Raw genomic sequence first — 27,740 nt, 5'->3', positions numbered from 1 at the left:
CATTATGGCAACAAATGACAGAAGTGTTTCAACAAAAAACTCTCATGAAGGGTAAATCGTGGAGTCTTTAATGCAGTATACAGCTAGCCGACACGTGCTTCATCACACTCGCGATTCCTCAGGGCTAGATGGCTGTGTCAAGGTCAGAAGGTCGCTCAGCTGGTGATAATTCCGACCCAGCCGGGCCCGTAACCGAAGATACTCGGTATGAGTATATGCGATGAGAAGTAAGGTTCTGTAAATGATAAAGATTCGAGTAGGTAATATAAGGCTCGGAGGTCACAATCTATCGCAAATCCAATGTTGTTGCCCACGTTGAACAGGGTGTTGTTCTATTGGGCGGTATAGAATCTGGTTTTATGCCGAGTGTGGCTCTGAAGAAGCGGGACGCCCCAAGCTGAATCAAGCTGTAGAGCGGCGTGTAGCGCGTCCGAAACCCCCGAGCTGTGTTCCTGTTTGGACCTATGTGTATTGTTACTTAACAATGTGTGTACTGTTTTGAGTGCATCGGCAACCAAGTTTGTCATTAGACAAACTTAGCTTCCGTGGTCTTGAAGGTTTAATGCTTTTATTGTTTTAAATATGCCTCGTTTAAAGAGACATGGAATTGTGGAGCACCTGTTGGTGTCTCAGACAGTATTAGTACCAATGGAACAAGGAATATGGTTCAAGTCAAGTGGAAGAGATTTATTTTTGGAAGAATCTCATTGTGGATAACATGGAGTCTTCCAACTCAACTTCCAAACCTGATTTCGGGAAGGGGAGCGAAGGATGAGGAGAAATTGAAGCTGCTGGTCACAGCTGCCCACCAAGAAACGCCTCTTAACAGCACCCAAGTGCCCATGCCATCCATTTCACCATGTTCCTTATACAGTCCCATTGCATCAGTAACTGAACGACAAGTATAGGTTATAGTGCTCAGTTTAAATGGGTTAATGCATATAAAAGAAAAGTAACTTTTGTAAATGTAGTGTTTTATAGCTTCCTGCAAAAATTACCAGTTCACATGATCGAATGCTTTAGCAGCATCGAAAGTGAGAACTACTAGTGGTATCTTTTCTTGAATAGCTATGTCAATGGCTCCAATAAGTTGGTGAGTGATGTCATGTAGTTATCTCCCTCTTATGAACCCTTTTTGGTCATTATGTATAAGTTTACCTGTGATGTTTCCTATACGTGCAGCCAATATTTGCATAAAAATTTTACAAGCACTGTTTAGGAGGGATATGGGTCTGTATGACTCACACAGTCTTGGAATTAATGTTTCTTTTAAGGCTACATATAGCTTGATTGGAATGGCATCTGGGCCTGCTGCTTTCCATTTTTTTGATTTTTTTAAAAACGTTTAATACTTCTTTGATGATTATTCCTGCATTTAATGATTCACTAAGTCCCACCCCTAAGTTTGGGGTCTTTGATTCCCTCAAGTAGGAATCTACCACATAACCTGAGGGTGTTTGATCTTCATTATTTAATGATTGGAAAAAATCTTCAAAGGCTTCTACTATTTCTGTCCTGCTCTCTACCTTTCCGCTTCCCAGGTCATTGTATATTGCCATCATTTTATTCCTGTTATTGTCCGTTTTAATTTTCCACGCTTAGAGTTTCCCACTATTTTCCCGTATTCATAATTTGGCAATCGACTGGCTTCCCATCTTTTCATTACCCTTCCCTCCAAGTAGTTTAACAAATCATATTTCTTTTTGGAAATTTCCTCTTTTACTCTTTCTCGTTCTATTTCAGAGGTTGCTGCGGCATAAATCCCATATTGATCCAATATGTCTGATTCTAATTGGGTTATTGGGTACCTGGTTTCCCTGTTTCTTTCTGTAACTAAACCAATCAAATATCCTCTGACTACCGCTTTATATGTGTCCCACACTACTTGCATTGAAACATCTCTGTTAGCATTCATTTGAAAATATTCCTCTGTTGTAACCTTCAACTTCTCTATAACTTTCATTGAACAGGAGTGTGCGGTCTAACGTCCACCTAACCTCACCCTGTGAGAAGCTTTGGTTTAATTCTATTTGAACTAGGGAGTGCTCAGCTAAATGAGCCGATGCATGTTGTTCTTTTGTTACATGTTTACTTAGTAATCTATCTATCAGAAAAAATGTCATTCTTGATGCGTGGCCATACTTTTGGTTTTTGTAAGTGAATCTATTATTTTGATCTCCTTTACTCTTCCATAGAGCCACTAACCCCATATCCTCTTTAAACCTATTTATCCACTACCCCATTTTAGGAAGATTCGAAGCTCTCCTTGGCGGATGTTTGTCGTTTATTGGGTCTAATAATAGATTAAAGTCTCCACCTAAAATAATTGGGATAGATATATTAATTAGCTGGGAGCATAAAGACTGTAGGGGAGCTGGGTCGTCCGTGTTCGGACCGTAATATCCAACTATAAAGAGGAGTTTTCCCTCTAATTGGATTTTAGCAGCTGGCCATCTGTTTTTCGAATCAGCATACTCTTCTAGGATATTTATCTTTGAAGGTTTTTTAAACGATTATTGCCACTCCTTTAATACAACAGGTCTGATTTGTGCAAACATATTTTTCCACCCATTTTTCATTTTTTATAATTTCTGGCCACTCTGATTTTAAAAGGGGAGTTTCCAGTAAGATTATAAGGTCACACTTAAGTAATTTAAGATATTCAAAATTAATTGTCGTCTTCTCGTTAACCTCAGTCCATTTACATTCCAAGTTATAATTTTAATTTTACCCTCCAATGTAGTCATCTATATTTTCTACTCACTTTTCTCTTCTACCTCCCCAGCTTTTAGTGGTATTGAGTGTAAAGTGCATATTTCGGGACCTTGACTAACCCTGTGTTTTGCATATCAGACAACAATTTGTTTTGTTTTTCCCCCAATGCTCCCCACCAAATAAACCATAACCCTGCACTCAATTATTATTTTTTTAAAACTCACCCCATCACCCTTCCCTGGAGAACCCTCCCTTCTGTCATTGGACAATTCTAATTGCCCTATTTGTGCTCTATCTTCATGAGGTGTACTGTATATCGTGTCTGGCCCTTATTTTATTGCTTTAATTTGTTCAAGTAGTATCTCGACTTCTTTTGTTATCCCACATGATTCTCAGTAGAGCTGGGAACTTCATCTGGACAGTAGCTCCTATTGACCTCAATTTTTAGCATGTGGTTCCCAAGTGCCCACTGTCTATCTAATGTGGCTTTGGATACATCGGATCGAATTTTGAAGTTATAATCGCTCCTGGTGAGAGTACCTACTTTCAAGGCCATACTTAGTATGTTTTCTTTCAGAGAATAGGTTTTGAAATTTACGAGTATTTTCCGGGGGGTTTTCCTTAATGCGTTCCGTCTGAAGGGATCTCTATGTGCTCTTTGGATATCGTCAACCAATATTTTCTCTTCTAATTCCGGAGAGCATTCCATCAACAGAGTTACCACAAAAAATGTTATATTCTGTCCTTCTGAGCCTTCCAGAATATTTAAAATACGTTAATTATTTCTCTGTGAATTATTCTCTAATGTTTCAATCTTATCCTCAAACTCTTTCTCGCTAATTCTTAGTTTGCTGATGTCACGCTGACCTGTTTCCACATCTTCCCTAGTTTGCTCTACAGTGTTTTACATATCCGATACCCTGCCAATTAGAGCATTGACTTTTGACTCTAATGCTTCACAGGATGCTTGTATTTTTTCCTGATTTTTTTCCGACTTGGCAAAGCCCGATTTCATTTCCTTCATTAGTGAGGCTATCGATCTGCCTATCTACCCTTGTGGCTGTGGCTCCGAGTCTCCTCCTTGATAATAGGAGGGAGTATCATGATGTAATTTTTTTTTCTAACTGCAGACCTTCTTCAGCATTTGCGATACCTTCCTCTGCACTGTCCTTTGACATCAGAACTAGAAAGTGGTTTGGAGACGCCTCTATTCCAACATTATAAGGAGATGTTGTTTTTTGCTTTTGTATTTTATGAATAGCGCTGTTTAGGTTACCTTCATTTTGTGATATATTCTCAATTACTGGTTTTTCTTGCACCCTTAAAGAAGGTGCGGAGAGAGGGTGTTATCTTTAGATTGGCTACCTTCTTAGATTGTTCTCTTTTGGCTGCTTTAATACCTCTAGTTGATACCACAGCTGCAGCTCCGCTTTTAGTTTTTTGGCTCCTTTATTTTTTGCTAGTGTATTTTGTTTAATTATGGTCTGTGGTGGCTACCTTTTCCCCCCTGTCTTAGAATGACCTGCTCTTTCTAAGGGGTCTGCGACCAGGCTTCTATTTCGTAGGGCGTAGCTACATGGGATTATTGCCTGTGCCCCAGGGCCAGCATGGTTTAGTGAAAGTCAAAAGGATGGTATGGTCAACAGGAGGAAACACTTCTAACTTATCATTCAGGTCTTTCCCACCATTTGCCATTGACGGATAGTACAGAAAGGACCCTGACTGATTGCTTTGCATTTGTCCAAGTCCAGCTTGATAGGTATTCGGGCACTTTCGAGTTTCTATAAAATTACAAAATCTTTCATATTCTATGTTAAGGGTCTGGGTACAAAAGGAGGTATGTGAATCATCCATAGGTTCACAAGTGATTCCAATGCTGCCATTTTCTCAAAGGCGGTAGGCATCCTTTTTTAGGGCTCGGGCTCTGCGTACAATGCGCATGCAGTGTCGCGCAGCGAGAGTCCTATTCCGGGCGATTTGAAAGTGGACCTTGAAATTCCACATAGCTCATGCAAGTGGATTTCCAAGGTCCATTTCCATTGGCCTTTGCGTGTGTGCTGTTTTTAAACAGAACACGCAATAAGCCATAGGTGGTCGCTTAGCTCCGCCTAAGGCCTATTGGTGTACGCGCACCAGAGGCCATATGTTTTGAATTATCGCGGCTATAATTCAAAACATATGCTCGCAGCGGTGCGCACGCGCACCACTCGCAGGCTTTTTCCTGCCGTCAGTACATGCGCCGCTCTGCTGAGCTGGAGCTCCCAACAATTTGCAACCCGCCACCCTTTCCCGATCGCCCCTCCCTGCGCACAAGCCCTCACATGCACACACCACTTTTCTCTTGTAACACACTGTCTGCTAACTCTCACATTTCATCCGATTTAGATACTTGCACAAGTGCCACCATTGCCTACATAACGTTTGTTCTTGTGCTTCAGTGTCTACCATATATTGCAGTATTATACCTCTAATTGTACTTTGTTTTCTCTTGTAACCTGCACACATCACTTTTTCCTCCTGTATTGCACCGTTTGCTACCTCATGTATTCCGCCTGCCCACAACCGCCACCCCCGCCCCACGCAACTTAAGCGCCTGCTCTTGTAATCTGTTCACCTGAAACGCTCTCCTCATGAATCATTACCGCTCCTACCGTGAAGCGCTCCGACGCCTTTCGGTAAAGTCTGCGCTACAAAAAAACGCATAAATAAAATAAACCCCGACTTTGCACCGAACTTCTTCCTGCTCGGCCTCACCCCCTCGGCTGCTACTAGCGTTGCCTGAGCACCTTGGCAACCCTTCCCCATTCTGACGTGCCGCTGCCACTGTCACGTAGGACGCTGCCTCGTCCTTTACTGTGGACAAGTCCTTTGTCACAATTAATTGCAACCCCCCCAAACGCCATCACCCTCCCTCTGCTATCCCTAGCGCCCAAACCATCACTCAGCATTCATTGTTTGCCCTGCCATACCAGCCTAGACAACCACCAACGCACCATAATCTCCCCCCCCACGCTCGCAGTGACCCCGCACTGTCCCCGATCCCCCTGGCCTCCAGTCTTTCACTTTCCCCAGGGGCACCCCAGCCCTCTCTGTACCAACGATCACAAATTGTCTCCTGTATGATCCCGCCCCCCCCCCCCCCGGTCCGCTAAACACCGCCCCCCCTCCACTTTGTACTTCGACCCTTTGCTGCCTTAGTCAAGTCGTTAAGCACTGTTGCCCAAACAACTTGCGCGGGAGCTGGGCTAGACCACGGGTGCAGCGGGTGCAGGATGCGCCCTTCCCCACACATCTCTGCCACCCCAGTTCAGACATGGCTATATGCAAATCAGTCTGACCCTGTGCCTCATGGGAACAGTCCAGCCCGAACTGCCAAGCCATGCCTTCCATCACCACCCCCTTTTGTACCGCTTTTGGCCGCCATAAGTGTGGCAGGGTATGCTCAGACGTGAGTCCCTTGCTCACTTTGCCACTGGATTCAAGCAAGCCGGGCTGAAGACGGCTGGAATGCCAGAAACCTGTTCTCAGAAGCTTGTTTCCGGTCCAGGGAAGACATGGCTTGGCAGTTCGGGCTGGACTGTTCCCATGAGGCACAGGGTCAGATTGATTTGCATATAGCCATGTCTGAACTGGGGTGGCAGAGTGGGCTAAAGAACGGTGATGGATTAAACCCAGATCTTTTGACTGGGTGTGGGTGTTTGATTGATTCAGATGCTCCGTCCATCACCACCCCCTTTTGTACCGCTTTTGACCACCATAAGTGTGGCAGGGTATGCTCAGACGTGAGTCCCTTGCTCACTTTGCTACTGGATTCAAGCAAGCCGGGCTGATGACTGCTGGAATGCCAGAAACCGGTCCTCGGAAGCATGTTTCCGGTCCAGGGAAGACATGGCTTGGCAGTTCGGGCTGGACTGTTCCCATGAGGCACAGGGTCAGACTGATTTGCATATAGCCATGTCTGAACTGGGGTGGCAGAGTAGGCTAAAGAGCGGTGATGGATTAAACCCAGATCTTTTGACTGGGTGTGAGTGTTTGATTGATTCAGATGCTCCGTCCATCACCACCCCCTTTTGTACTGCTTTTGGCCGCCATAAGTTCCGCAGGGTATGCTCAGACGTGAGTCCCTTGCTCCCTTTGCCACTGGATTCAAGCAAGCCAGGCTGAAGACGGCTGGAATGCCAGAAACCGGTCCTCGGAAGCTTGTTTCCGGTCCAGAGAAGACATGGCTTGGCAGTTCGGGCTGGACTGTTCCCATGAGGCACAGGGTCAGACTGATTTGCATATAGCCATGTCTGAACTGGGGTGGCAGAGTGGGCTAAAGAACGGTGATGGATTAAACCCAGATCTTTTGACTGGGTGTGAGTGTTTGATTGATTCAGATGCTCCGTCCATCACCACCTTCTTTTGTACCGCTTTTGGCTGCCATAAGTGTGGCAGGGTATGCTCAGACGTGAGTCCCTTGCTCACTTTGCCACTGGATTCAAGCAAGCCGGGCTGAAGACGGATGGAATGCCTGAAACCGGTCCTCGGAAGCTTGTTTCCGGTCCAGGGAAGACATGGCTTGGCCGTACGGGCTGGACTGTTCCCATGAGGCACGGGGTCAGACTGATTCGCATATAGCCATGTCTGAACTGGGGTGGCAGAGTGGGCTAAAGAATGGTGATGGATTAAACCCAGATCTTTTGACTCGGTGTGAGTGTTTGATTGATTCAGATGCTCTGTCCATCACCACCCCCTTTTGTACTGCAGGGGTGGGGGGGCAGCACGCACCCCGCCTTACCAGTGCAGCACTTTAAGCCACATGAGAATCCTGCAGACGGGCTCCTGCCTCCGCACGATGCCCGCCCTGTGCGACACCCGCATCCGGACCAATCCCCCCAGTGCCATACACTCTCACACGGCACTACCTCCCAAGTGCTCCGTGTATCCTCGGCTGGGCCCAACCCCTTACAACAGGGGAAGGGGAGGCTGCGTCCACCATCCTGCACATCCTGGAGCATTTTCGCACCTGGCTCCCCCGGAGCCCGGACCACCCGCTAATAGGCAGTGCCCCGCATCCGCCTCCATCATCTCTAATTGGCGCCCAAGCCGCTCTCGCCTAGCACTCATTCCAAGCACTCTGCCGTCAGTAGCTGCGCCGCTCTGCTGAGCTGTACTGCTGTCAGTAACTGCGTCGCTCTGCTGGGCTGCGCTGCCATCAGTACCTGCACATCTGGCTGTGCTGGGAATCTTCGTACCGGATCTTCTCCGCCTTATTGTGGAGGCCAGCGCTACTGCAAGCATTCACTTAGGGGCTTGCACAGGTAGTCTTTCTTCCTTTACCAATATTCACCAGAAACAAAGGGTGGATAGCGGTTCACTGCCTCATGTTTCTGTATTTTTCCTTTGGTTTCTCCTCAAATCGTTCCGTCACTGCTGACCTTCATCAGCGACAGAATCCTTGCTATTTTATGCTGCTAATTTTGTTAAAGCCACCAGTTTGAAAACCATGATCCAGAGTTCGACATGAAGCACATGGTGTCAAGTGGCTGCCTCCCTCGTTCAAGCAGCGGGTGACTTTTCTCTTACAAAAATCCCCACAGCTGGTGTTGCACTTGGTGCAGTTCTGGGTCAGATTAGATGTGTAATGACTTGGAGAGAACAGCAGCTTTGATTCTTTTGGCCCTCCCAGCGGCATTCAGTACAGTCCAAATCTCTTTTCATAACTCCCCCCCTTCACTCTTCCCTTGGTTGACCTCATTCTGTTTAGCTGTTGTTTTCTGGTTTCACTCCCTATCCCTCTGTCCATTCCTCCTTCCAGCCACCGACGTCTGTCGTTCCTCAGGGCACCTCCTTTCTGAAGCTAGATGCAAACTTGACTTTTTCTTGAAACAAGCCCCAGCAGCACCACTTGCTTCCACCCCAACCCCTGCTCTGGACCCAGCCAAGCTCAGACTCTGAAAGCGGAAGTGCCGCGGGGCCGAGTAACCTTCTGAGCTGGGATCAGAGTGCTACGTCTGCGAGGAGCCTCGCCTCCCACCCAGGCTGGCCTAAGATGTGTGTGTGTGTGTGTGTGTGTAGGGTGAGCAGTGTGTGAGTGTGCAAGGTGAGCAGTGTGAGAGTGTGCAGGGCTAGCAGTGTGTAAGTGTGCAGGGTGAGCAGTGTGTGAGTGTGCAGGGTGAGCAGAGTGTGCAGGGTGAGCAATGTGTGAGTGTGCAGGGTGAGCAGTGTGTGAGTGTGCAGGGTGAGCAGTGTGTGAGTGTGCAGGGTGAGCAGTGTGTGAGCGTGCAGGGTGAGCAGTGTGTGAGCATGCAGGGTGAGCAGTGTGTGAGCATGCAGGGTGAGCAGTGTGTGAGCGTGCAGGGTGAGCAGTGTTTGAGCGTACAGGGTGAACATTGTATGAGCATGTAGGGTGAGCAGTGTGTGAACGTGTAGGGTGAACATTGTGTGAACGTGTAGGGTGAACATTGTGTGAGCATGTAGGGTGAGCAGTGTGGGAGTGTGTAGGGATAGCAGTGTGGGAGTGTGTAGGGATAGCAGTGTGGGAGTGTGTAGGGAGAGCAGTGTGTGATTGTGTAGGATGTGCAGTGTGTGAGTGTGTAGGGTGAGCAGTGTGTGAGTGTGTAGGGTGAGCAGTGTGTGTGTGTGTAGGGTGAGCAGTGTGTGTGTGTGCAGGGTTAGCAGTGTGTGAGTGTGCAGGGTTAACAGTGTGTGAGTATGCAGTGTTAACAGTGTGTGTGTGTGCAGGGTGAGCAGTGTGTTAGCGTGCAGGGTGAGCATTGTGTGAGCGTGCAGGGTGAGCAGTGTATGAGCGTGCAGGGTGAACATTGTGTGAGCGTGTAGGGTGAATATTGTGTGAGTGTGTAGGGTGAGCAGTGTGTGAGTGTGTAGGGTGAGCAGTATGTGAGAGTGTAGAGTGAGCAATGTGTGTGTGCAGGGTGAGCAGTGTGTGAGCGTGCAGGGTGTGAGCGTGCAGGGTGACCAGTGTGTGCGCGTGCAGGGTGACCAGTGTGTGAGCATGCAGGGTGACCAGTGTGTGAGCATGCAGGGTTAACAGTGTGTGAGCGTGCAAGGTGAACATTGTGTGAGTGTGTAGGGTGAGCAGTGTGAGTGTGCAGGGTGAACATTGTGTGAGTGTGCAGGGTGAGCAGTGTGTGTGTGCAGAGTGAACATTGTGTGAGTGTGTAGGGTGAGCAGTGTGTGAGTGTGTAAGGTGAGCAGTGTGCGAGTGTGCAGGGTGAGCAGTGTGTGAGTGTGCAGGGTGAACATTTGGTGAGTTTGTAGGGTGAGCAGTGTGTGAGTGTGTAGGAGCAGTGTGTGAGTGTGCAGGGTACAAAAACTCGAACTAAGTCTACCACACACACACACATAACACCACACACATAACACCGCACACACACACACACACACCACCACACACACACCACCACACACACACCACCACACACACAACACCACACACACAACACCACACACACACACACACTCACCACCACACACACTCACCACCACACACTCACCAACACACACTAACCACCACACACTAACCACCACACACGCAACCACACACACAACCACACCATCAGTGCACACTTTCACCAGATACAGACACCATAAGTCGTCAGTGCATGCTTTCACCGGGCACAAACACCACCAGCCGTCAGTGCACACTTTCACCGGGCACAAACACCACCAGCCGTCAGTGCAGGCTTCCACCAGGCACACACCACCTGATGTCAGTGCACACTTTCACCAAATACACACACACGACCAGCCATCAGTGCACACTTTCACCAGGCACACACACCACCAGATGTCAGTGCACACTTTCACCAAATACACACACACACCACCAGCCATCAGTGCACACTTTCACCAGGCACACACACCACCAGATGTCAGTGCACGCTTTCACCAGCCACACACACCACCAGATGTCAGTGAACGCTTTCACCAGCCACACACACCACCAGCCGTCTGTGCACGCTTTCAACAGGCACACACACCACCAGCCGGCATTGCACGCTTCCACCAGGCACACACACCACCAGCCATCAGTGCACAATTTCTACAGGCACACACACCACCAGTCATCAGTGCACACATCAATTGTTAACGCTTCCGCAATTAACTATTGTAGCAATCGCAGTATGGTGCACTTTACTTTTAAACATATTCATCTAAAGCGCAGCATGCCATCAATGCTACAATTCCAATCCAACCCACAGAATTCCACTACACACCACATGCATACACTACATAACGCATGGCTAAAAGACATTGCCATTTGCAATGCCATTAGCTCTAACTCAAATAAATCCGAGACCTATTGCATTTCCAATGCTTGTTATGTCTGGCCTAGAGTTAGCTTTCATTCTCTTGCGAGTGCCATGTTTTCAATGAAGTCATACTAAAAATGCATACAGACATACAGACAAAGAGCAGGACTTTGAGTCAGCCTTTTTCAGCAAATGTTGTGCTCGAGTGTTACATGTTTACTTCCTTCCACCACAGCTTTCAGTGTGGGGCAGTGATTCAACCTACTTCAGCCACTGACTCTCTTCACTGTGAGTGATGCCATTTTACACTTACTCTTGTGCATATGTGCTTATAGAGTAGTTGACTTCAGTGCCCGGTTTACTGTAGTAAATTATTGTTTTCATTTTATTGGCTTATTTTTGCTGTGCGTCAACTTTTACTTACTTAGGGCCCTGTTAGAAATGGAGGTCTCTGGTTGGCTGAGGTTTGCGCCAAGGCCAGGCAGAGACCACCACTCTAGTCAGGGAAAGAGAGTTACACGCCAAAGATAAACCCTGCTCACCCCCTTGGTAGCTTGGCACGAGCAGTCAGGCTGATCCCGGTGGCGATGTGTAAAGCATCTGCACAACACACACATTAACAAAATACTAGCCCCACCAAAAAAGGAACTCCACACAAGGTTATATATAAAGATAGCTTTTGTATTATCATAAACACATTAGATGGTAATCACACAATATACACTTTGCCAACTGGCACAGGCAATATTTACAGGGATTATTTACACATGACAGGGCCGCGAGGACCACTATCACAATTAGCACTTGGTAAAGCATCATAAAAAAAGAAGAACACGTCATACTCTCATAACACAACCAGTAATCACTGGCAGACTCAATACTCCGCGCCAACCTATCACCTAGATCATAACAGGCACAATATCACATGAGGCTAGAATTCTATTCTGTGCCATCATCCTACGCCTAACTCTAGTAGTAGACCCCAATCTCCTAGACATACCTTGCATTAGAACATAAACTTAATACCATAACCTGAATGGGGAATAAATCAAATCTAGACCACAGTAGAGAATCACATTAACATCTAAGACAGTAGGTAAAACCTAATAAGCATAAAAAGCACATCTATCAGCGTAAATCAAGGTGCATAACACATACTATAAACATCACATTTCCTAGCACCCATAAACATTACATTAGGGCCTTGCGCTCTATAAACCTAATAGTCTCACCGGGCCATCTCTAAGGGGCTCAAATGCCCTCTGTCCAAGTCAGGGCGGCTGCCTACGCAGCAACAGTCACGGGGGCGCACCTGGCGCAAACCTAAACGTGGCAGCTGCCCACTACTTGCTAGGCAGCTGGTAATCTGAAATTAAAGGCCTAAATGTTGCAGCTGGCACTAAGTGCTGCGCAGCTGTGCCGGACAAGGGGGGGGGCAAAGGAGTGCATCTCACTCCTAGATTCAAAGTACCTGTCCCCTAAAAGAAAGAACCTAAACAGTGCAGCTCCCCACTACTTGCTGGGCAGCTGGGAATCAGTCAAAAGGAGGCATGGTCTCTCAGTAGCCTTTTAAATAAATTGCGCCACACGTTGGAGCCACGCGAGGGCCCTGGGTATAAGGAGGCCAAACATGGAAGAGCCCTCTAGGCTCTGAAATAATAGGAGGCGTTGGAACCACACTGACTCTGTTAACCACTAATGCCCTCATGGTGTGCACTAGCGCTTTAAAATAAACATGGTCACAAGGTTGGAGCGGCCCGCTGCCATCCGGGGCCGCTCTCAATGTGGAACTGGCCCTGGGTCTCGAAGGGCGCCACCTGGGGCAAGACAACGGGCCCCTCTTGCCCATTCAGCAATCATGGCCAACTGTTCAGAGGCCCTGCACGGGCTTTAAGAAGTATTCAGGATGAAGGATGTGGAGAGCGGCCAGCTCTCTGGCAGGGCTGCTCAAGGGAAAAACAGCAATAGAGGCAGGCACTGATCGCATGCCTTGAGGTGGGCCCCCCTCCCCACCGGCATCACTCTGGTGCCCGAGAGCCCTCCCTCACTGGCTCTGGGGGCTGGACTCAACCCGCCTCTTGGTTTCCTCCACTGGGATGCGGCAGGGGTCAGGTAATGTGACTCGCGCCCCCTCCGTAGAACTCATGCTGCTGCTCCTGCGGCGGCCGACTTGCTTTGCCCGGTCCCTCCTTCGATGTGGCAGACATAGCAGGGCCTGGGAGCTCCTCACCCGTAGGCGCCAGCTTCACCCGTCGCTCGGGAGACCAGCGAGGCCCGGGCAGATTGTCTCGGCTGCCGGAGACTCCCTCCAATGGCAGAGCGGCACCAGCGCCAATCACAGCGCTGCGCTGTCTGATGTCACGGGGGAGTCCTCTAGGGTCCCGGGCCGGCGGCAGTGATCCTTACTTTGGGCAAAACGAGGGGTAGGCTCCCTCAGGAATGAAAATAAACAGCGGGGTGGACAACCGCTGTACTTTAAATAAAAATAAAACGGCCATGACGCTGGGTGGGCACACGCTAGGAATCATAAATAAAACGGTCCGAATGCAGGGTAGACACCTGCTAATAAGCATCAAAAATAAGCGGGATGGGCACCCGCGCTACCATTATCAAGGCAGCCATGAGGAAAAGGAGCCCAGCGCTCCCATCAGCAAATGTCCTGGGGGCTGGGAAGAAAGTGAAAAGGGTTCCAGGAGTAAGGGCAACTGGAGCAGAAAGGGGTCCAAAGAAGAAGTCCTCCAGGGATCCAGGGGCTAGGCAGGGCCCAGGGAGGCAAGCATTCCCCTGAGCCCCAGCAGCAGCACGCCCATGGCAGATTCCAATCCAAGACAAGAACATTTACTTGGGGTCACAGCCCCTCTTTTATACACATAAATCCTTTGATGTAGCAGTGTAGGCAAGGGGAGAACCAGATGCAACTGGTTCTGGAGTACTTTGTTTAGTTCAGCCCCTCTCCCTATTCACAAGACAGGCCAGGGACATCAGACGCACCACAGGGGGTGGAGCCAGCATTGTGGAGGGAAGGCCTAGCCCTATTCAGGTCCCAGGGGCACTCCTCCCTGCCATCAACATGCAGATCTCTCCATTCACCACCGGGCAGACCCATCCTGACTTCTGGAGCCAGGCACACCAGCCAGCTCCAGCCAATCACAAGCCAGACAGCCAATTCACATTTACTGCACAGACATGCCAACTTCTAGAATAGGCACTTCTACACTAGATGCAATAAATCCGCACACGCCATCGCGCAGCATTTAATCTCACGAGTTCGCACATACCAAACTCGACCCTGCACTCCCCACACACCAGGAACTACCAGGTACACACATATTCCCTATGCATTCCTATGGGAGGGCAGGACAACTCGGCACACACACTCAGAGTGCGCACGCACTTTACACTGGGCCACAGTGCTAAAGTGCGCAGAGGCCTAAAATCACTACCATCATGCCAGCCAAAAAGGCCCAAGTCCAACAGGCCCATTTTATGTATTGGAGAAAAGGGAACTCTTCTCCAGTAACCTCCCCATCTGAATGCATGTGGACCATAGTTTGATGACAGTAGAGACTAGTCCATCTCAGCTGCGGTCAAACTCCTCCGATGACTTGACTGAGTAAGGGCCGTCTGAGGTTTGGCTATATGTCTGCCCACCTAATTTAGATGTGCGGACATATAGCCATTTTATCGGCATTAAAAAATACTCTGTGGTCTCTCTCACCATGGGAGGAATCAAAGATAATCCTATTTTGGGATCTTCTTTTTGAAAATAAAAAAATCTTGGTACGTTTGCTGTTCGGCCCTGTCACACTGACTGAGCAGTACAGCAACATTACAATGCATTAAAAGGAACTACCATGACAGTGGTTCCTGCCAATGCTAGAAACATACGCTGGACTGGCTAATATTTCTAAAGTTGGCCGTTGGCACCTCCGCCAAGACGACAGAGTGAATTATTCCATCGCGCTAGTGGAGAATGGGCCGACACCAGTTCCTCACTTTCTGCAGACATAGGCATACTACCTTTAAATTGCATCATTTTTGCTTTTTATTTCTTTTACGCTTTTAAAGTATATTGCGTATGTTTGGGGAAAAGAAAAGTAAATAAAAAAATTATGGCTTTTCCAAGTTGCAGAGCTTTTGGTTTAGCCATTGCTTGTTTTCGTTTCTTAGAGATATGACTTAAATGAGAGAAATAGTCAACAAGGTGATCATGAATTACTCGTTTTGATAATAAGGTGTGTCAAGTAGTCATTGAACTGAATAAGGGACCTCTAGGCTGTTTATGATGAGTTCTGTGTTCAGGCGGGTTGGTGAAAGCTAAAACTGCCTCCATTTCGTCTAAAGAATACCGAGTATCGGTCACGGCAGCCTGTTTCAATTAAGTCGGTCAGGATGAATCCATATTTGTTTGTAAGTTACACTGCTTAAGTCAGCCGCCCATTGTTCCGAAGTAAACAAGTGTAATTTAATACTGTTGTAATAAATAGTAATTAGTGTATGTTGTTCATGAATAAAACGTGCCCCTGTTTGTCTAAGCCTAAATGTTCATATGTATGCATTATGTAAATGACACATGTTTATGGTTAGGAAATAAGATTTTTTTTTTCATTGTAACTTCTATTTTATTTTGCAGTAACAGTTTTTACAGAGTCCAAGAAAACTTTATACATGAAATAAGTCACCATAATATTAACCCAACAAAACCAATCAATAATTATTTCGTGTCACAGGTATTAAATGAATTCGGAAATATGTTACAATCGTACTGTATGAAAGATGCATAACCTCCAAATAGAAAGTAGACTAGTATAGAGAAAAGGGTCATAATTGGCGTGCAGGGATAAATGGCAATTTTTTAAAATTAAAATTTGGAAATCCTCTTCCTTTCCAGTGTGAAGTTGGCTTTTAGCAGTGGATTTTAAAGGTGCAATTTATACGTGCTGAAAAGGGAAGAAGCTGTTTTTAAATGCGAGTGGGTGTTCAACACATGTATATGGGTTTTGCTTGGCCACTCATCTGGCACTCTGGTGAGGTGTCATTTAGACTACAACTCTGAGTGAGTTGGTTATACACAGGTGAGTTACGTATGCGCTCGTGTTTAGTGATTTGCTTTTGTAGTTGGGCAGGTCTAAAACTTTTGTGCACACATATCTCTAATGTAAATCTGGAAAATCCTTTAGAAATTCAGCGCATTATTTTTAGTTCTGTGGCTAGATTCATAATCCAACCTCAGATTTTTTTTTGTTTAAGGATTTTTGTGTTGCAAATATGTCTGTAATTGAAAAAAACTAGATCCGGGAGTATTGTGTTGCTTATGTTGGGTGTATATTTTCTTTTGTCAACAAGCTGGGTGATAAACATGGCTTACTTGATAATTTTTCTTTCCCACCACTGTTGCCCTCATCTCTGTCAGTTGCGTGTTGTATCTGAATGAGTCCTTTGCAATGTGTGCATTGGATTAATGTAAATAGAGTGGCCTTTTCACGACTGCCTTTTTTCAGCCATCTTCTTTTAGCATTTGGCTTGAGAACTTCTCAAGCGTCTAGGCTCAGACCGCTGTAGCACTGATGCGTTTGGCTGCTTTGGTGTATCCTCCCTCCTCCTCTCCAGGGATTACTTTAGTGTGCACGAGGGATTACTTTAGAACTAACCTTCCTCCAATGAGCTGCTAGCTCTGCATACATTAATTGGCACATAAAACCGCTACCTATCGACTTAGCCAATGCTGTTTTTCGTTTGTATGAGAATAGATTGTACTAGTATGCTTGGGCTAGTATATGGCATACATTCCATGTTTTTTATGGTAAACATAATGCCTGGGTAACCTTGTGTTTTTTCCTACCCACTTTCCTTAGTGCACACCCTTCCCAGATCACCAGTTTGCTAACCTTCGTATCATAAGTGTCTCAAAGACTTGAAAAATGCCCTGTTCAGTAAGATATTTTGTTTTTTGGAATGTTCCTCTCGGTTCTTTTTGTTTACGTCACTAGTTGCATTTCTTTGGAGCCAAAAAACAATCCTTCCAATAATATATTGGTTTTGCATAAATGTAAATCCCTACAAAAGGTGATGATGAAGTAAAATCCTGACATTTTCTAGCGCTTGGCTAAAATCTCAGCTGTCGCCATTGATTTTATGGAATATTGTGTTTTGTAAAGTGATGACTTTGTCTCCTCATGACCACCTCGCAGGGTAAGAGACTCATTGAAGTTGGACCAAATGATGTGGCTCGCAGTCACGCACAGTGAGGCTGACGATGTGGGTCATGTGAGAAATTGATGACTCTCTCTGCTTCTAATATCATAGTACATATTGTTAATGTGGGTCTTTCCTGTTTTTACAGATTTCAGGCTTAGCCAGCTGCATGGGATACCCATAAGACCCTCGAGGAAAGCTGGAAGCAACTTAAGTTCAATGGTAGGTGTGCTACTTATGTGTGATAATTGGACTAAAAGTCGTGTCCTCATTTCTTGCAGAAGAACAGGGAACGGATTAATATACTTCCTGGTTTTCACATAATTAAATCGAATTATGCAGTCAATGGCATATCCAGGGTCGGATGGACCATGTGGCTAGGAGGGATAAAAGCATGAGTGGGGAGCAGTGGGCCAATCAAGTCCTTGTCTACAGGTGGACCCTCTGCACTATATGCTTTGCCTCCACATGAGAAATAGTTTTCATGTTCCAGTTCAAGAAAAAAAAAGTCAGTCTTTTTTTTGGACAGCAGGCCTTATTCCTGTGGATTCTCTTCTGGCTTCTGCCATCCCTTGTCACAATTGCTATAGTCAACCCCTTTATAGCGCCAAGAGAGTGCATGGATGTGTGCCTTCACAAGTGGCTTGTACATTACATAACAGCTTTGCCCTTGTAGCCATTTCAAATGGGTTGGTGGTCACTGTGTTTTGCAACGTATTGTATTGTGGGTGTGTAGGTTTTTTGGGCAATTGAGCAAAATGCTCTAGGGAGTTTACAGGTGGCAAATTGGTGTGTGTTGTTTGCAAATCCTGGCTGTTGGGGTTGTGTAGTATTTCCTATGATCAGATTGTTGGCCATTGGAGAAGGCGGCGAGGAGAAATGAGTGTGCAAGCGTCACGCTTGGACTTCCAGCACACAGAATCCCTGGTCTGTCTTTTTACAGGGGATACAGCGCTGTTTTTGAGCAGACTTCCCATCACGGGCTCATTCCCATTAAAAGTGATGGAATTAGGTCACCGTCGCCATTCTGTGCACTGGGTTGCATCCGCCATGTTCTTCTGTGTCCAGGAAATGAATCTTTCTAAAAGCATGACCGAGCTAGGTGCTTCTTGTTATGGTTTTGGCTTCGCATCCGGCCTGCCTGCAAGCTTCGAGCTCTCGTTCATCGATAAAGAAACACTTCTTACAGTTCTAAAACAACCGGCTTCTGGTGAAAGGCCGCTTCCTTTGACAAGGGATGTTAAAATATTACAAGTATTACACCGCTGCTCTCTGCTGTCTATTACTTGCCGCCCGTGGCGTGTAATGCATCACCGTCACGTGGAGCCTGGTCGCCACTTTCCATTTTGGAAGGAAAAAGGGCCGTTTTCAGCGCGTATTAGCCATGTATCATCAAAGCCGTGAAGTTAATCTATCAGTAGTAATAGCTTCCATAAAACCCACCAGAGAGGCTGCAGCTCGCCTCCAAAATGGGCCACAAATCCCAGCCCGGCTCCGGAAACCAGTGAACCCAAACTGGGAACTGGTAATGTAAGGACAGGCCCTGGCTATTGGTCCACTGATTTACAGGCGATGGGGGCAGAGGTCAAAGGTTATGGATCTGGGAGTGCCGTTTTCGGATAAGAATAGCAATCATGATAGGACAGGAGCCGCTGGTGTAAATTATGAAGAGATTATGGAGTTTTAGGCAGGCAAGCTCATGAAAAATTGCGTTCGATAGATTCCTGGGTGTTTATCGAGGGCCGTTGTTATCATATTCTTTCTACATTTTATTTTCACAATATACACGTTTGTGCACCTGAAACGTAAATGATGCTTTTTATTTGCACGTATGCTGCAGTGTAGTTTCCTTTAAGTCTGCTTTAATCTCATGCCACAGATCTTACCTGTTGCAATTCTGCCTGATGAAGAATGGGAACATATCACGTAGCTCAATGTTAAAAAAAATGACAGTAAAGATAATGGATACTTCTGGTTTCTCCATTTCCAAATGTCTGTTTTTAGTTCATCATGTGACCCCCAATCTTTCGATTTTGAAAAGCCAGTATGTCTATATTTCTATGTCATGTTCTTTTCCTTTGCCAACTGGTAGGTGCTGGCCCCCTAGTGGTGGCATGTTGACTGTATTAGTAGTAGTTCAACACAACTTTGCATGTTCTGTAGCATTTTGCATCAAACGCGGATGTGCATCCTCATCCCTGTCCATACTACGTACAACTTTACCCCTTCCCTTCGGTGAGGATCACAACCAGCCCCACTGTGCTAAGAAGGCTACCACTGTTATGTGGTCACGCCTGACCTGCCGGGCTAACATCCAGAGTAAGGGCCCCTTATTCCCCGAGGATTTCATTCATGGAATAAATGGGTCAAGAGGTGAGTACCGATACTAGGCTACCGGACATTGACTCAAGCACCACATCAGTGAGGCAGGGATACTCCTTCTCCAATGTGAAAGTAACGAGCACTGACCCTACCCCGAGTGGTGTGAGTAACCCCAAGAAAGGTGAAAGTGCAAGCCACATGACCATTTGTCCTCAATACCTTACATTTTTCAGCCACTCATTTCTTAAGATTGAGGGAATTGATGCTGATGGATGGAACTAAGCAGCATAGGAGAAGCAGGTCAGCCATAGTTCTTATGTCCCATGGTGTATTTCTTGGTAAACTGTTTTCTATCATGTTATGTGACCTTCAAATAAAGCAGATTTTTGTGGAACTTGGCATCCCTATGCCTCAGTTTGTGGATGACACTGAGTTGGCATCTATTGGTTATCTCAGGTGTTGAAGAACTCAGTAGGGGCTGGCCTTTTTAATAAAAATTGCTTTATGCAAATGTAATGAAAGATAACGGATTTCTTATTTTCTTTTCCTATTGGCAAAAGAGGGAATAACATAGCAACAAGTCATAAGTGATGTCTTGCCACACAGCTGTTTCTGTTTTAGAGTGCTTTATGCCTATAAATTGTGATCAGTAAACAATTGTGAATATTTCCGAGGCGTCAGACTAGATCCGGAAACTCTCATGTGGGCTTTGTGCGGCTCTTCACCAATTTCGTTTCAATCCCGGAGTGAAGAGTGGAGCAGCATTCAATAAGAGCCACCCGTCCTCGCTTAAGTAATTTCTTTCCTCGCTTTTAGACATGAATCCACAGCTACTCCTTATTCCTTTCAAGGCTTTTCTTGAAAGAAATACATTTTTTTCCTGTTAGCAAGGAAAGATGTCACCTCCCTAGACTAGTGTTCAAACCGTGCAGGGACTGTCACTAATTTCTGTGACAGATCCTCACCACTTATGTCGGGTGCCTGGGGTCAGAACATGACTCCATGGACTGTGATGACTGCCCATAGCTAAAGTAGTGGAATCTCATGTTAGCACCACATTAACCAACTTTCTGCACTCCAATAACATTCTGGACATGTCCCAAAACGGTTTCCGGTCCGGACATAGTACCGAAACTGCCCTCCTGGCCATGACTGAGCATCTACGTACCATTCTGGATGCTGGTCAGACGGCGGCACTGATCCTATTAGACCTCCGTGCCGCATTTGACACTGTTTCATATGACATTTTGATACAACGCCTGGAGGAGGCAGGTATAATAGGTATGGCTCTGGAATGGTTCCGCTCTTTTTTGTCTGGGAGATCCTTTCGGGATACCGCCCGCCCCTTCTATCTGAGGCTCACCCTATTGAACAAGGGGTTCCTCAGGGCTCTGCCCTGAGCCCCACTTTATTCAATCTATATGTTCAGCCACTTGCTGCGGTCGCCAAGCAATGGGATCTTTCCATCGTCTCGTATGCGGATGACATGCAGCTGGTGGTAGCACTGACAGAAGAATCTACTATGCATGCCTCTAAATTTAGAGATGGCTTGACGGCAGTGTCCGAATGGATGACCTCTAATTACTTACAATTAAACACCAGTAAAACTGAGGTTCTGATAGTTGGTAAGAATGCTAGTCTGTGGGGTGAACATTGGTGGCTTAGGGCGCTGGGTAAGAATCCTGAGCCTAAGGTTGAGGTCAAGAACTTAGAGGTGTGGAATGGACTCTTCCCTTAGTTTTCGGTCACATACAACAAAGGTCTCCAACACATGTATTGGCTTACTACGGAGACTCAGACCTCTTTTAAAGTTCTTTGAGCCCGCAACACGTGAGTTGATTATCCAATCAATGATTTTATCTTGATTGGACTATGCCAGCTCCCTGTTCTTAGGCGCCAATCAAGCCGAGATTGTTCGACTTCAACGCACTCAAAATTTGGCGGCCAGAGTTTTGTTAGGGCTTCCTCGGTGTTGTTCTATCTCCAAGACTATTCGGAAACTTCATTGGTTGCCTTTGGCAGAGCGTATTAAGTTTAAGACTCTGTGTCTTTCATTTAAGATACTTAAATTTGCTTCACCCAGCCTGCTTTGTAACATTCTGACTCCCTATGTACAATCTCGTGCGTTGAGTTCTTTTGGGCAGCATTTAGTTACTGTCCCTCGTATAAAGCGCTCTAGAGCTGGGGGCCGCAAAACTATGGAATTCTCTGCCACTTGAGATCCGAGGCATGGATGGCCTGATGGACTTCAGGAGAGCGATTAAAACGTATCTTTTTCCACCGCAATAGTTCTGCTATCGACCTGTATTTAAGTCCCCTGTTCTTTGGCTCCCGGGATTGGTCTGTTGAGTGAAAGCGCCGGGACGCCCCTTTGGTGGGGTCAGCTGAGCGCTATAGAAGCACATGTAACATAACATAACATAGATGAACCAAAGACCATTTGGGACTGAGAGGTGAAGCTTTATGTCGCCAAAGATTGGAATACTCACCGTGATTGGTTGGGGTCAAAAGGAATGTCTCATTTTCGCTCTCAAAGACAGTCCCGCTGCAGATGTTCACTGCGGTCAGAATCTTTGCATAGGTCCAAGAAGAAGCATATGAAATATAAGTGGGAATCTTCATATTCCCACCACTCTTCAACTCCAGAGCATCAATATGCCATCCGGTCACGCTCCTAATCGGATTCTGAGCCTGGTTCTGATGGACCCCAAATTTCTGTGTCTATCTGTGATAACGCAGTAAATGGAGGCCATTACAGATGTCATGCTGTGCATTTTCATCACTTTACCAGTTCACACTGGCATACCTTTGGGTCTCAAGGATTCACAGGGATCTTCAATCAGACGTTTGTCAGTGGGTCCACCCTCGCTAAAGTCTGTGCCCCTTGAACTCACTTCAGGTTCAGAATCACTTGCTGCACCGGTTCCCTTTGCAACAATGCCGATGCTGAAGAAGGATTCTCAATACGTTGTGTTCTCAGATTCAGAACAGAATCCACTCTGATCTTGACCGCACCCTGATCCCACTGGAACGTGGCCAGCCTTCAACGGCTCAGATTCGAATACCTTGCCCCTACCACTTGGTAAGTGAGTTCAGACTTGATACAACATTTTTGGCACTGAGTTAGACAATGACAGTTTTCATGAAGGGGATGATATTGTTCACCAATAAGATGAAAACAATTTGTATGAGAAATTGCAAGATTCCAGTGGCCTGGATACTTCCCAGATTCTTGCCACATTTCTCCTCCCTGCTCTGCCACTACAGGAAGCCCTTTTCATAGCTGTCATTATGTGAAGGGCGGCCAAAGTACTGAACCTACAACTACCTTCTATGGATGTGAAGGCTAATGTTCTTACAGAAGTACTCCAACCTGGTCAAGAACCTACAGACTCTTTATTTCCATTTATCAAAGTCCTCATGGAAATCTTCTTGGGCGAAAACATGTTGGCGACCACCAATTAATAGGCAGGTCACTCAGCAACTTAGACCAGAACCTGGTGTCCTTGGCTTCCTTACTCAACACCCCACACCAGAGAGTTCGGTGATGTAGGAGTTCACCATTGAAGTGAATCCTAACACCTTCCCCACCACCCTACCTGATCGTGAGTCGAAATAGATAGAGACCTTTGCCAAGTGCATCTTCTTATCCATGATCCTTGCTTTGCAGTATTTAAATGCCAGCTGTCTTCTAGGCCTCTATCTCAAGCCCGATGGGACATGGTGGCCTAAGTTTTGCCAGCCCGTCAGAGGAGCTCTTGGCATACCTGACCCAAGCTATCCAAGATGGCTGTGATGCGGCAACATTTATGATCTGCTCTGGCTTTTACACTACCGACTGCTTATTTTAGCTGATTGACATGAGTGTGGCGCCACACCTGGATGAAGTCTATGGTCTTCTCTAGGGATGTCCAGGTGTCCCTAATGGACATGCCAATAGATGTCTTTTGCATTTTTGGCGACAAAGTGGACTCAGCTCTTGAATGTTTCAAGGAAAGCAGGGCCACATCTTGGGACGTCGTGGGTACCAGTTTTTCCTTACCTTAATGAATTGCTGTTGAAATCTGACTCGCCCTAGGCAGTGGTCAACCACCTCCAGACTAGAGTGAATTTCCTAACATCGTTGGGGTTCACTATCCACATGCCAAAATCACACTTGACTCCTTCACAGATGCTCACATTTATTGGATCCATTCTGTACACAGTACAGTTTTGTGCTTTTCCTCCATAGCTGAGACTCCTCAACATTTGGGCTATGATTCTGATGTTTCTGTCTCTGTTCTGGATCTAAAAGTGCATAACTAAGGCTGTTTGGATAGCTGGCCTCTTGCATCCTGCTGGTGACACATGCCAGATGGCACATGAAGTCCTAGTGGGCACAGCACAAGGGGAATCTGTCAGCTTGCATCTATATTTCAGAGGAGACTGCAAAGCACTTGCAGTGGTGACTTCTGGACCATGATTGATTTTGTAGCAGCCCACTCTCCTTACCCCAATCAGCTTTGACAGTGGTGACAGATTCATTTCTTCTGGGATGGGGAGGCCATCTGAGAGAGATGGAGACCTCTCGTCTTCTGCAGAAGCTTGACTTCACATCAGTTTGTTTGAGTAGAAGGCAATTTCACTTTGCTCTGAAGGTCGTCCTACAAACCATCAGAGGAAGGCTCGTGCATGTGCTCACAAACACCATCACTGCCATCTGATACTGCAACTAACAGGGCGGGGTAGGTTCTTGGGTACTATGCCAGGAGGCTCTACAATTCTGGAAGTGGCTGGACTGCCAAGGAATTTTTCTGGTGGTAACCTACCTTGCAGGATCTCTAAACGGCAGGGTGGACGAACTCAGTTGCCAATGCCTAGCAGACCACGAATGGCAGTTACACTCAGAGGTGGCGCATGGTGTTTTCTGTCCAACCACCCTATGCAATATCCTTCCCAGATAAGCTGGTGCTGAGGACCTAATATTAGTTTCTGCCAAAAGAGTTAATACCGTTTGACATCAGACAGAGTATCACACTACAGGCATTCTGTGGTCCGCCTCATCCCTCAAAAGAAGTAGAGAGACTCCATTGTTTGGCCACAAAAAGAGCGCTGTTTTTATTTTGATCACATCAAGGAACATTGGGTGCACGATCTCCTCTTTGTTGGCTTTTCTGAGGGGGGGGGAACAAATAAGGGCAAGGCAGTGCAAAAGTTGCCCATGTCTTAATGGTTTGTGCTCTGCATCAAGAACTGCTAAGCATTGGTAGAGAAGTAGCCTCTGGAATATCAACAAGCTCATTCCACCAGAGCCAAAACTGCTACCACTGTATTGGCAAACAAAGTGCCTGCCCTTGATATTTGTCAGGCAGCTACCTACTCATCAGTGCACATGTTCACAAACCACTATTGCCTCGACAGTCAGCTCTATTGAGATGTGCATTTTCACTGCTTGGTCCTGCAGGATTTATTGGAATGAGACATTTCACAGATCTCCTGCCTGTGGAGGTACTATTATGATATCGATTCACAAGGTGAGGAATCTGCGATTAGAAATATCTAACAGAAAAACAATTTACTTACCTTCGGTAACAGTCTTTCTGGTGTATACTCTAAGGTTTCTCTCCCACCCACTCAACTTCCCATTAAGTGAACTAGACTCTTGTTCCTCTAAAAAAATACCACTCTAGAGATCTGACCACTGGTCTGCCAATTTCCCAGTGGGCTCTGCATCTGAGGGCACAGACATGCCTAAGAAAGCAATTGATGTCAGCGGGCATGGATGGCGCTAATAAGCTCCTTCACTTGTCTCTTCTGGAATGACGCTGGCTTGCAGCTGCACAATGCCACCTATTGGCGTGCAACGGTTCTGCTTTAAAGGCTCCAGACTGACACCTGGAGAATATTCGCAAGGTGAGGAATCTGTGGTTAGGTAGAGTATCCATCAGAAAGATCATGTTATCATGTCTTCTGATGTGTGGTTGGACACCCTCCAACTGCATGCCTTTTTAATGCTTTCAGGGTTTATCATCACACCCAGATGTTACCTCCACCTGTTGTACCATGGGATTTTAATCACATTTACTCACTGTTATTTACCATAAATGAATGAGGAGGTTGCATGTTACCAGCATGCAATTATAGGGATATTCACAATATCATAGAGGAGGACTTATGTGATCTGACAATCCTTTTGCATATCGTCTCCCTAGATTTTCAAAGAGCACTACTGGAGCAACCTGATGTAGTGTTTGTACTATGGTAGTTAGCAATTAGCTGCACCATTTAGTGTAGATATTTTCAATTTTCACATAACCGGTCCTGAAGAATTGCCACAGTATTTAGCAACCAGCAGGCAAGAAGCATGTCGACCCTAAGAGATTAGCATAGTTTCAACTGACACCCCCCTCCATAGGGAAATTGCCACTCTACACGTTTTTAAAGAGGTGGATTACCAACCAGAATAAAACATTATTTGGAATATCCAACCTCTTTTAACGCACTCAGTGCACTTTACCATATCTACACCTTCACGGGCCACACCCCCCCACTTCATCATATGGCAAAGGAACAAAAGATCTCCGACAAAGAGCCCCTTCCTGGTTTCCCGTTGGGTATTGCAGCGCCGACCCAACAAGGAGCAGGTCCAGATGATGAAGCATGTATGTATGTATATGTATGTATGTATAAACCGTTTTGTAACGCGCTCCGTTACTTGGGAGTATCCTGGCGCGAATGGGAGGAGGCAGAGAAAAGAACAGCAAGAAAACAACTTAGGTTACACTCCTGAACAAATGGGTTTTCAGGTTTTTCTTGAATTGAGCAACAGATTGCATGGAGCGCAGATGAAGAGGGAGAGCGTTCCAGGCACGAGCCGCGACCACAGCAATCGACTGACCGCCTAGTCTGGCTCGCTTAAAGCGGGGAAAAGACAATTTAAACAGAGTAGATGATCTGAGGGTTCGGGCGGGGGCATAGAAGGCAAATCTCTTTCTCAAATATGCAGGGCCTTGATCATGGATTGCTCTAAACGCGAGCACCAAGGATTTAAACAGGATGCGCTGTGATACGGAGAGCCAATGAAGAGTACGCAAATCAGAGCGCACACTCTTCCATCTTGGGACGCTAAATAAGAGACGGACAGCAGCATTCTGAATAATTTGCAGGCGTTTAACCAGGTATGCCGGAATGCTACTAAACAGGGCATTCGCGTAGTCCAGCCTTGCCAGTATGAGAGCCCGAGCAACAGTCTCCTTGGCATCCCTAGGGAGCAATGGGAAGAATTTGCGAAGCATTCTCAACGTGGCAAAGCAGATTCCCGAGAGCTTCTTAATATGGTCCTCGAATCTTAGGTCCTCCCCAAACCAGATGCCAAGGTTTTTCGCGGGGCCCCCATCTCTTTGGGGCTGGGAATGTTCGGGGGCCACAGCGTATTCCTGAACAGGGGGGGGAAGGAACCATAAAAGAGCACCTCGGATTTGTCCTCATTGCATTTCAGCTGGGCCAAGGTTAACCAGCGAAAAACTGAGGACAAACACAAATGGACTGCTGAAGTATCCAGATTGTCGCCTGGCCAGGTGAACAGCAGCTGAGTATCATCTGCATACCCTATAATCTTAGCCCCATACTGTTCCGCTAAATAAACCAAGGGGGTGATGTAAATGTTGAACAGTAGGGGACTAAGATTAGATCCCTGAGGGACCCCCGTGAGGAGTGGTTTAGGCTCTGAGGCGTGGGGCGGCATCCAGACCTGCTGTGTCCTATCCGAAATGAGGACAACCAGGCCAGAACACCCCCACCAATACCAATAGCAGACAGCCTGGCGAGGAGGAGCTCGTAAGGGACGGTATCGAACGCAGCAGAGAGGTCCAATAAAATCAGGACCGCTCTGCTGCCTCCGTCCAGACATTCCCGGATAGACTCCGTCATCTCCACCAGCGCAGTCTCAGTGCTATAGGTCGCCCTGAAACCAGATTGGGCTGGATGAAGAGCATTGGAGGTTTCAACAAAACTCTCCAGTTGCTGAAGAACCACTTTCTCACAGATTTTAGCGAGTGCTGGCAAAAGGGATATGGGACGATAGTTCCCAGGGACCGTAGCGTCCAGTCCCGTTTTTTTCAGAAGCGGCAGAAGTTTGGCTCGTTTCCAACTGAGAGGAACCACACCTGAAGCCAGGGAAAGATTCACTATCTGAGTGGTCTCACTACAGACAATTTCCGCCACCTCCGAGAGCACCCGGGCTGGGCACGGGAGAGCCGGATTTCAGAGACT

The 27,740-nt window shown here is 46.6% G+C and overlaps 1 protein-coding gene across 1 annotated transcript in view; it reads left to right on the top strand.

Moving 5' to 3' along the window:
• GPATCH2 (G-patch domain containing 2) overlaps positions 1-27,740 on the top strand; it is a 568,925-nt gene that overhangs the window by 180,524 nt on the left and 360,661 nt on the right. Inside the window, exon 5 of the mRNA XM_086927907.1 lies at positions 17,317-17,390. Coding sequence (XP_086784033.1) covers positions 17,317-17,390 — 74 coding nt within the window. The remainder of the gene's footprint in view (positions 1-17,316; positions 17,391-27,740) is intronic.

This window comes from Lissotriton vulgaris, chromosome 6 (genome assembly GCF_964263255.1).
Source record: "Lissotriton vulgaris chromosome 6, aLisVul1.2, whole genome shotgun sequence".
Taxonomy (NCBI): Eukaryota; Metazoa; Chordata; class Amphibia; order Caudata; family Salamandridae; genus Lissotriton; species Lissotriton vulgaris.
The sequence above is the reverse complement of the archived record's forward strand: the minus strand, read 5'-3'. Positions and strand labels throughout refer to the sequence as shown.